This window comes from Myotis davidii, unplaced genomic scaffold (assembly GCF_000327345.1).
Source record: "Myotis davidii unplaced genomic scaffold, ASM32734v1 scaffold591, whole genome shotgun sequence".
NCBI lineage: Eukaryota > Metazoa > Chordata > Mammalia > Chiroptera > Vespertilionidae > Myotis > Myotis davidii.
The window spans coordinates 1,801,659-1,813,445 of NW_006284340.1; the positions used below are offsets into that span (position 1 = coordinate 1,801,659).

The 11,787-nt window shown below is 35.9% G+C and overlaps 1 protein-coding gene across 5 annotated transcripts in view; it reads right to left on the bottom strand.

The window, feature by feature from the left end:
- Positions 1 to 11,787, bottom strand: part of CEP350 (centrosomal protein 350kDa) — a 128,204-nt gene that overhangs the window by 39,622 nt on the left and 76,795 nt on the right. For all 5 annotated transcript variants that reach the window (XM_015570073.1, XM_006754495.2, XM_006754496.2 and 2 more), the window contains 5 exons: positions 9,209 to 9,405; positions 7,453 to 7,637; positions 6,900 to 6,987; positions 4,049 to 4,195; positions 2,581 to 2,738 (listed from right to left, as the gene is read on the bottom strand). In XM_015570073.1, coding sequence (XP_015425559.1) covers positions 2,581 to 2,738; positions 4,049 to 4,195; positions 6,900 to 6,987; positions 7,453 to 7,637; positions 9,209 to 9,405 — 775 coding nt within the window. The remainder of the gene's footprint in view (positions 1 to 2,580; positions 2,739 to 4,048; positions 4,196 to 6,899; positions 6,988 to 7,452; positions 7,638 to 9,208; positions 9,406 to 11,787) is intronic.

Consider the following 11,787-nt stretch of genomic DNA (forward strand, 5'->3'; position numbering starts at 1 on the left):
AAAATATTGAGAGAGAGAGAGAGAGAGAGAGAGAGAGAGAGAGAGAAGGGCACAAAAATAAAGCACAGTATCTGGCATACATCATGTGGAAATTTCTCCTTTGGGATTCTTTTTGCCTTTGCATAGACAGTTTAGATAACAGTTTATTATAGTTTCTTTTTGTTTGTTTCTGAATTGATTTTACTGGGGTGACATTGGTTAATAAAATTATATAGGTTTCAGGTGTACAATTCTATAATACATCACCTGTATACTGTATTGTGTGTTTACCACTCCAAGTCAAGTCTCCTTCCATCACCATTTATCCCCCCAATATTCTCTTCTACCTTTCCTAGTCCTTAAAACATTCTTAATGATATTCAAAAAGAAAGATAAATGAGGATAAGATAACTGACCTAAAAGAAAATGCAGTCTAGTATTTTTCCTATAGAAAACTCTATTCAATTACTTAACATTATCTAATAATTTACATATATTTAAACAAAATAAGACAGGTATATTATTCCTATCTAGAAAATAAATAAAATAAAAATATATTAACAGACTATCAGGATTTATTCAGCTACTACACTTAGACTAGAATCTTCTCTATAAAAATTATATTTCTAATTAAGGCAATATGTATTACATTATTTAAAATTCTAATTAAAATATCTCCTTTAATTAAATATCAAAAGCCTTCCTTGCAAGTTAAATCCTTAACTTTTTAAATTCAGCAGATATGGTGAAGATTTCAATATTAGTCAGGCATTACCATAAATATTTTTTGGTTTTGTTTTGCTTTCACTAAATAAATGTATTTTATTTTTCAATTGCAGCTTACATTCAATATTATTTTGTACTAGAGGCCTGGTGCATGTAATTTGTGCAGTTGTGGGGAGGAGGGGCCCCTCAGCCCGGCTTGCACCCTCTCGCAGTCCGGGAGCCCTCAGGGGATGTCCAACTGCTGCAGAGACAGGAGAAGCTCCCACCACAGCCACTGCACTCGTCAGCCATGAGCGCGGCTTCTGGCTGTGCAGCACTCCCTCGTGGGAGTACACTGACAACCAGGGGGCAGCTCCTGCGTTGAGCGTCTGCCCCCTGGAGGTCAGTGCGCATCATAGCAACCGGTCATTCCGTTGTTTGGTCATTTTGCATATTAGCCTTTTATGATACAGGATTTCAATAAGTTCCTATTTGAAAAAGCCTTAATTAATTAGTCTATTCCATGGAAGTCATCCAAAAGGAATACTTACACATTGATGAATATTTGGTTTTAACCCCTTCCATTTTTAAAATTTGTATTTTTAAAACTTATTTTTATAATCAACTTTGGTATTTTTAAGTTATGAAATGCTAATATTAAGTTTTAAAATGCCATTTCAGCCAGGCTGGTATGGGTCAGTGGTTAAGTGTTGACCCAGGAACCAAGAGATTGCTGGTTTGATAACTGGTCAGGCACATGCCTGGGTTTCACGCTTGATCCCTGGTAGGGGTATGAATGAGGCAGCCAATTGATGATGCTTTTTTCTCATCAATGTTTCTCTCTATCCCTCTCCCTTCCTCTCTCTCTTAAAAAAAATCAACAAAAACATATTTTTTTAAAAAAAGAAATGTAATTTCACTAAAGCAATGAAGTGCCAATGTATAACACCGCACCTATAGTTATTAACATTTGACTTACAACAGCTTAGTTGTTCAGAAACTAATTAAGTCATAGGTTGATTTAATGAATGTAGAACATTATTTTGAATATAGAGCATATTTATGAATACAGAGCATTATTACATTTAGTGATGTGTGGTACACTGCCAAAGGATATCAAGATACAACTTAAGTTCAACCTGTGGTTCAAATTGCTAACTTAAAATAAAATGGCAATCAGCAAAAATTTGTAATGGGTCTCCTTCCATATTTAAAGAAGGCAGAGGTTCTTCTTTAATCAAAGGTAGGGTCCACTAGCAGCTAATTTACATATTTAATGAAATGTACACCAAAAAGAGTAAACTCTCACATTAATGTTCTTTTACATGGTCAACGGGGACATACAACTGAGCTACATTTAAGTAGCTTCTTTAAAAGAGCCTTTAGAAACTAATACTTAAAATTCCCAGGAGAATTTCAGTCTTTGTAGTTTCAATTGAGCAATCCACACCTACTCACAAGGTTAAATTTCTCTCTTCTATTGGAATAAGCCTGAGAGTTGTCAAAAAGCCACAGGATAAGATCTCAGGACATACCATTAATTAATTGCTTCCCCAAGTCAGGAGACCTGTCCTCAGATTTCAGAGAAAGTACAAATTTCACACTTACTCATAACTTTTGGTAAAAGAAAGGAGAAAACATTGTCATAGGTATATGTACAAAAACTACTCTTGATTTTAAAAATAAGAAACCTGGCTATACTAAAAACAAGAATATTAGCTTTATAAATCAGATCTATATTTAACTTACTTGTAGACTGGCAATCTTTCTGCTAAAATGCTACTAAATCCATAAAGTACTATGTTATACCAAACTAATCTAATGAAGTACATTAAAAATATTATTTTTTAATACTACTTTCAATGAAAACAGGAACCATTTATGAAAATGAATTACTTTTCATCCATGCGGCTTCTCATTTTCTTCAGTTTCTGCATAATGCTGCTAGTTTCACTGCTGGAGATGGAAATGGGGGAAGGACTTCGGGTCTCCAAGTCAGTTGGACCAGGACTGATTGCCTTATTATCCTTTGTATCATCATCGCTATGTGAGTCCTACAAAGAAAGGGGGGATAAAGTATTACACTTTTACGAAAATTCAAGATCTCAAAGTGATCATAAACACTGTCATTTCAAAATTAAGTTTATATCCAAAACAGTATTAATAAAATAGCTGAAATTATGGTATTACTTAGATGACAAAATTATATCACATATTTAAAACTGGTTAAAAATATAAATTTTATGTTATGTGTATTTTACATATATTTATATATAATCACAAAGTGTAGTATTTTTTTAAGAAGTAAAAAAAATTAAAAAAACTTCTGCTGTTAGTAATCTGGTATCTAAATGTCCTAATTTAATATATATAAAAATTATATATATCCCTCAAGAGGAATATATAATTACAGACATTATAACTATATAAAACATATGTACAGACACAAACAATGAAAGGAACACATAATTATTTTAATCATACTGATGGATGGATCTTTTTCTTTAAATATTCCTTATAGAAAACAATGTTTTTACAAATTAAAAAGTTTATAATAAAACATTTAGGAACCATTGGTTTAATCAATATATTATACCTAATGAACAAAAGTAAAACTTTAATTGCTTAGTAAGACTTTCATACAAATAATCATTTATTCTCTACTTTTTATGGAAGCTGGATAGGAATAATCATGACTTTTTATTTTGTGAACAATACAAACAAAGCAGAGGCCTTCTCCTTCCTGAACGATTCAGTCCTAAAATCATTAGATGAACAGAACAAGGTGGAGAAAGACAAAGAGGCTGAAAGTGAGGTGTCCCAACCTGAGTGAGATGAAGAGCATCTAATGTAGGAGAGTGGCCTAAGCGGGAAATAAGAGCCCAAGTCGGGCAATGGGGATGTCCAGTGGGACATGGCAAATCATGAGCCCAGAGTGAGGTGAAATTCCCAAAGAACAGAGTCTGTGTCTCTCCTTTGAATCATATATCATTATATTAACATTGAATAGCTGAAATAAGTTTCATATAAATAGCAAAAATAGTCTCTCTCATTAATTCTAAGGAATGTATCTGGATTGATGAGAAATAACGAGGTTCTCTGTCTCAACTGAGTTCATAAATGGAAAACATTTTTAAACTAATATATGAGCCATGTGTTCCTTTCAAAACTTGAATATTCCATAGTAAAATAAAAAAATACTATCACTGTACATAAAGGCACATACATAAAACTTTACCCTAGTTCATCATGTATCACAGTGCTAGAATGAGCGTACCCATCATATCAGAAAATGAGGCAGGGCTAGGAATTAGCAAGCAGCATGAGGCCAAAAGCAAAGAAATAATAATTTCTTGTGATTTACCAATTTATTTTCCCCTGCAGACTTTAACTTCTCCTGCAGTTTTATGGTAGTCTGTCGGATCCTTTCTATCTCCTCCTGCTGTTTAAGAATCAGTTGTCTTTCCTTCCGAGCTGCCTTATTAGCTTCTTGAAGTCGTTTAATTTCTGCCTAAGGTTTAAAGAGTTAGGAGAGGCACTGAGATTTGGAGGAGAAAGGTCAAAAGTAACATTTTAAAAAGAAAATCCAATCATCACATTTAACAAAAATAAAAATATACAGTATCCTATCTAATAATAGACAAACAGGGTAATTGACCGTACCTTCGCTATGCTTCCCATTGGCTAATCAGCATGATATGCAAATTAACCACCAACAAAGATGGTGGCTAATTTGCATACAGCAGGCAGGGCTGGGACCTGCGGGACCTGGGCCCTGGACCTGGGCCCCAGCGAGGCGGGGCCGGCAGCGTGCGAGCGACACTGCCCGCAGGCCCCGGACCCCTGACCCGGCGAGGCGGGGCCGGCAACGCGAGATGCTGCCAGGGGGACCCCGGGCCTTGGATCAGTGACCTGGTGAGGGAGCAAAGTGGCAGAGAAGGGAGAGAACCCAGATGGCAGAGAAGGGAGGGAGCCGAGGGCGAAGCGGCGAAGGGAGGGAGCGAGGCAGTGGAGAAGGGAGCGAAGCTGGCCTTGGTGGGCTTTGCTCCCTTCTCTGCTTCGCTCCGGTCTCAGGAAGCCCTATTCTTGCAGGAATCTTCCTGCAACGGGCCTCTAGTTTCAAGATAAAAGTAATAACACTGAAAACTTTGTAACTATTGAAAAAGGAAAAACAAGTCACATAACTTCATCTATCTAAAATAATTTAACATAACCCTTTAAATAATTATAATTACAACAGACTATGATTTCATCTGCTCTTTTTATACTTAATATACCCTTCACATTTTCTAGTATAAGTTCCTTATAAATTTTTACTATCACTAACACTGCTTTAATGTTTATAATTGTTTCATACTATGGATTAGTTCTTTAGGAGACAAAGAGGATGAATCATTTTATGGCCCTTAAAACGGTGTGTGTGTTTTTTAACCCTTAAAAGTTTTAAATTTGTTTTCAAAACATAATTGTCTCCACTTAAAATGCCACCAAAAACATTTAAGACTACATTGCACCAAGCTCTCTCTACACAGGGTATCATAAGCTCTCTATTGTTAATTAAGTGAGCAAAAGATGATACACTTTGCTGTTAATAAATGTTAAAATTTAACAGGGATTGTCCTTTTTTCAAAAATGTTTTAATCTGTTTTCTTGTCAATAAAAATAAACATAATAAAGACATTAACAATTTGTTACTTATAATTTCTTGCAATCATGTTTCCTAGGTAAACTAAAAAAAAATGGCTATTTAAGTAGTAATATAACATATAACTCAAATGATTAAGTTCATTGACCATCTAAAAAAATAGTAACTGGCAACAGGTCAATAAGGGAAAAGAAAACTAGAATCTATTGATTCCATACTGATCAGGCAGTATGAAATATATTTACATATGTTATTGCATTCAGTCCTTACAACCACCATATGAAGTCTATATAATCTCACTCCCACAGATAAGGAACTTAAGTCTCACAGAGTTACTTAAACTTGACTATGATTACACAATTGCATGTGACAAAGCTAGAATTCAAGTACTAACAACTAACATTTATTGAGCACTTACTGTGTGTCAAGGGCTGTTCTAAGTTTATTATATGTATTAATTCATTTATTCCTCCCAACAACCCTGCAAATTATATTATCAGTATTATCCTCAGTTCACAGATAAGGAAACTGAGGCACTGAGAAGTTAAGTAACTTGTCCTAAGTTATGAAACTAATATTGATAGACTTTGGATTTTAACCCAGGCAATATGACCCTAGAGCTGAATTTTTTTAAAAATTATTTTATTGATTTTTTACAGAGAGGAAGGGAGAGAGATAGTTAGAAACATTGATGAGAGAGAAACATCGATCAGCTGCCTCCTGCACATCCCCCATTGGGGATGTGCCCGCAACCCAGGTACATGCCCTTGACCGGAATCGAACCCGGGACCCCTCAGTCCGCAAGCCGACGCTCTATCCACTGAGCCAAACCGGTTTCGGCTAGAGCTCAATTTTTAAGCACTACACCATGCTGCCTCTCCAAGATTCAAATCCCAGGTGTTTCTGAGTCCACTAAACCAAAATATTTGTCAACTTGTAATTAATATGCCTTAGAAATCTATTGGAAAAACAGTGACTAAAAAAATATTAATCTAAATAAACTCTTATAAATACCTTATTTTTAAAAAATATGCATTTCAAAGGACTATTTTATTTTACATACTAAATGAAGGCAGAAGACTTGATTCTATACTGTAGCAATTTTCAACCTTTTTCATTTCATAGTATACATAAACTAATTACTAAAATTCTGCAATATGCCAAAACATTTATTTTTTGCCAATTTGTCAAAAAAAAAAAAGGTATATAATTTTGATTCAAGAACACTGGGTGGCTATTGTGTTGGCTGTTGTCATTTTTTCATTTGACAATCTAAAGGAAAGAGGTCAATAACTACTCAGGTATTGCATATTTTAAAAATTCTTGCGGCTCACAGGTTAAAAATCGCTGCTATATTGTATTAAGTCACCAGTGACAAGCAATCCTAATTTGGAGAAATACAGACTACCAAGCAACTCCTGTAATTATAGTAGTATAGGCATAAACAGTGGTGAATATCAATTAAATCTCAATTAACATAATAAGAAAAAGAGATTAGGCAAAATAGTAGATTCCACATCTAACTTGCCTTATGATAAGTTCTCTTACAGTAGTCTTTTTCCTAACGTACCTTTTCTTGCTGCAACTTTAAGAGCAAGCCACGCTGCTTCTTCCGAAGTGGGGGCATTTTATCATCTTCTCCTTTGTCTCTGAGATGTCTGCAAATATTTCCCATCAAGACAAAGATTAGATTAAATTTCTATTCTAATGTCAATAATTCCAACCACTAAAGTCTCTAAACCAATTAAACATTTTCAAATGGGGAAAACAGTTGCTCCATGCAGCAATTCCTATCCCAACAATTATTTCACTGCACAAACAATATATGCAAACTACATTGTGTTCTTTAAAAAAAAAGGTTTAAGAAATTTACAATATAATAAGGGAATTAAGTATAAAATAACAACATAAGAGTCAGTTAAGTGAAAAAAGAGAAATTCAAAGAAAATGTTACGTGAGTAGAAGGTCTTAAAAGCAACATGATTCAAATATGGCAGCCATATTTCTAGCTTATGAAACTGGGTTGATCAAATCAAAGAAACAAAATCATCTTTAAAAACCAAGCATTTGGTTTTAATGAGAAAAATTAAACAGTGAAAACTATGTTCACTAAAAGAACTTACTTTTTCTGATGCTCTAGCCAGGCTAATTCAGCCTTAGTTTTCTCCTTCAAGGCTTTTTCACGGAGACGCAGGAGTGAAGACTGGTGAGCTGCCCTCATTTCCTCTTCTTTCATATACTGTCGAACCATCTCCATAGTAAACTTAGAAAAGCTATCTTGCCCTCCTGAGAATGGCATGCTCAGCTCCTAACACAAAGAGTTTACTTTGAGTTTATGATCATCTAAACCAGTGGTTCTCAACCTTCCTAATGCCGCGACCCTTTAATACAGTTCCTCATGTTGTGGTGATCCCCAACCATAAAATTATTTTCGTTGCTACTTCATAACTGTAATTTTGCTACTGTTATAAATCTTAATGTAAATATCTGATATGCATTATGTATTTTCATGGTTACAAATTGAACATAATTAAAGCATAGTGATTAATTACAAAAACAATATGTAATTATATATGTGTTTTCCGATGGTCTTAGGCGACCCCTGTGAAAAGGGGTCGCGACCCACAGGTTGAGAACCACTGATCTAAACCTTCTGGAACATAATTCACTTTACTAAAAGAGGTATGCAGAAAAAAAAAGAAACATGCACTTATAAAATATTACATAAATAAAAAGAATTAAATTAAAAATGTTGCCAACTGCCCAGCTGGTGTGGCTCAGTGATTGAGTGTCAACCTATGAACCAGGAGGTCATGGTTCAATTCCCAACCAGGGCATGTGCCTGGATTGCAGGCTCAATCCTCAATAGGGGGCACGCAGGAGGCAGCTGATCTATGAATCTCTCTCATCACTGATGTTTCTCTCTCTCTCTCTGAAATCAATAAAAACTTTTTTAAAAATATTGCAACCAGTAGAAAACATTATTCAAAAAAGGCATGAGCCCTGGCCAGTTTGGCTCAGTGGATAGAGAGTCTGCCTGCAAACCAAAAGGTCCCAGGTTCGATTCCAGTAAAGGACACATGCCCAGGTTGTGGGCTCGATCCCCAGTGAGGAACTTGCAGGAGGTAGCCAATCCATGATTCTCTCTCATCATGGATCTTTCTATCTCTCTCTCCCACTTCCTTCCTCTCTGAAATCAATAAAAATATAATAATAATAAAAAAACACAAGAGGGGGTAACATTCATCTACTAATTTACTCAGCCATTAAATATTTTTAAAATATATTTTTATTGATTTCAGAGAGGAAGGGAGAGGAAGAAAGAGAGAGAAACATCAACAATGGGGGAGAATCATTGATTGGCTGTCTCCTGCACGCCCCCCACTGGGGATCAAGCACACAACCTTGGCATGTACACTTGACTAGAATCAAATCTGGGACCCTTCAGTCCACAGGCTGATGCTCTATCTACTGAGCCAAACCAGCTAGGGCAGCCAGCCATTAAATTTTAACAAACAACCACTGTAAGGCTGGTACTGCCCCAGGGATATAAACATGGTAAGAATTTGTCTTTACTATCCACAAGGTTTACATTTTAGAATGATATAAATTAAAATTTTTAAGAGTGAAACAAGTAAAAAAGCTAAAGAGATAACTCTGGTTCAGACACTCAAAGGCCTTAGGAATAAGTTTGTATTCTACTTTGTAAAGAAGGCAAAGCCTAATTTTATAGCAACAATGTAACATAAAATTGGTATCTTAAGAAAATCATTTTGATAGCTAACAATTGAGTTCAAGGACAAAATGTATCCTCACAACTTTAAGAGAACACAGTCATAACTACTTATGAAGTATCTCTATAGGTACACTGAAACCCACCTTGGCAGAAGACAGTGTAGTCTTTTCTGGGGAAGTTTCTTCATCAGAGTCGTCATGATGGCTTCTTCTCTTTTCCAGGTTAAATCTGCGATGACTCTCAGAAGGCAGTAAAGATCGAAATGATTTTTCTTCTATTTCATCTTCTGTCATGGATTCATCAAATTTCAAAGAATATTCTGTTACAATAGAAGCTGAATCTAAAAGAATATGGAGAAGTAGATTTTATCATTATAACAGTTTTCAGTAGATACTCAATTAGTGGCAGTTGCTGCCTCTTTATGAGACAATATAATAAACTCATAACTAATCACTAGCAGTAAGCATGAAATAAACAAAATTCACTTATTTTACAAACAAGAACTCTAAAATATCTAATATTAGTACAAGAAATATGGTAAAAGTGTAATGTACTTAATTTACAAAGAGCTCCTATAAATCAATTAGAAAACTAATACCCTATAGAAAATTGAGAAATGTTCATAGGCTATATTCCATCCTGGTATGGGGGGGGGGTGTTTAGTTGTGGCTGATGTCTATGCTTAGTTTACGCTTTGTGATGTATGATTCTAGGGTTTTGACAAATGCATTGCACCAGACAGTGCATACAACTATACAAACATGCAATACCTTACATAATAGTTGTTTCACACTAAAAGTTCTGTGCTATGTATCCACTTTGTAGTCAATCATTCTTCTTCCACCTAACACCCGGGAACCATTAATTTGTTTTCCATCCCTGTCTTTTGCCTTTTCTAGAATTTCATATAAATGAAATCATACAATATGTAATCTTTGGGGCTTGCTTTTTTCACTTACTAAAATTCACTTAAAATGCAACCATGCTGTTGCATGAAGCAATAGCTTCTCCCTTTTAATTACTGACAAATATTCCAATGTATATATTTACCAGTCTATCCATTCCCCTCATAAAACATCTTGTAGCTTTCAGTTTTTAGCAAATAAGAATAACAGTGTTATGGACATTAGAGATAGGTTTTTGTGTAGACATACGCTTTTAAATCACTTGGGTAAATACCTAGGCACATGATTGCTGGGTTCTTATAAAATACTGTGAAAATATCTCCAAAGTAGCATTCTGTACTCCCATCAGCAATGAATGCAGGTAAACTCATGTTGCTCTGCATTCTTGCCACCCATTTGTTGTCAGTTTTTTAGATTTTAGCCATTCTAACAGGTATGTTGTAGTATCTCGTTGTGATTAAATTTTCATTTTCCTAATGACACATGATATTAAATACCTTTCCTATGTCTATTTGACATTTGTATATTTTCTCCAATGAAGTGACTATTCTTTTTTAATTGGGTTGTTGAGTTTTAAGAGTCCTTTAAGATAGGAATTTTGTGGCAAATTCAGTCTCTAACTTTCCACCTTCTGGGTCCCCAAAATTCATTCCTTCTTGCTTGCAAAATACATTCACCCCTTCCCAAGGGCCTCCAAACCCATTCCAGCATCAACTACACATTCAAAGTCTCATCTAAATGTCATCTAAGTAGATACGGGTATCATTAATCCTGAGGCAAAATGCCTTTCTAGCTACGAACCTGTGAAAGAAGGCAAATTATATGCTTCAAAACACAATGGTCGCATAAGAGTAGAATAGACAATCCTATCCCAAAGGGAAAAATCCAAAGAAGAAAGTGGTAGTAGGTCTTCAGCAAATCCAAAATCTAGCAAGGCAAATTCCATTAGCTTTTAAGGCTCAAAAATAATCACCCTGGGATCGATGCTTTGCCCTTCAAGCCCACAGAGGTGGCAGTCATGCTTTCTACACCCACTAGCAGGGCTTTGCCCCTCATCCCTGAATGGTAGCTGCATCCACTCGGCCAATGGCATCAGCTTTGTTCCTGAGGCCCTGAGCAGGGGCAGCTTGGACAACTGAAACCAAGGAGCGGGCCCCACCCTCTGAAATCAATGAATGGACAGCCTTATACTTCAGCCTTCGTGCTCTGAGCCTGTGGTGGCAGGGGCTACCCAGCTGATACATAAATCAACCACAGGATTAGTCTTCTATTTTCTTGAAAGATAGGCAAGTTCACAGCTGGGTAGCTCTACTGTCTTATCCAGGGGAATCCCAGAAGTCTGAAAGTCTTCCTAAATTTCATCCCTTCTCTTGCCCTTCATTCCAAATTAGCAGTGTCTCCTGGTATAGTCCTAGCTTCTGTTGACATGGCTGATTAAATCCAGGGGTAACCTCTTTATGGGGTGACTGTCAAGTCACACCCTTGGTGTTCTCTCCAGAACATGTTTTCTCATTTTTTACAATATGGATAGGCTGAGAGTTTTCCAAATCTTCAAGTTCTGGTTCTTTTTTGCTTAACAATTCCTTCCATTTATCTTTCCTCTCACACTTTACTCTAAGCAATCAGGAGAAACCAGGCCATGACTTCAACACTTAGCTTAGAAATTTCCTCAGCTAAATACCCAAGTTCATCACTTTTTTTAAATTAAAACTTTATTGTTCAGATTATTACAGTTGTTCCTCTTTTCCGCCCCCTGATAGCTCCCCTCCACCCAGTTCCCGACACACCCTCTGCCCTTACCCCCCCCACACTGTCCT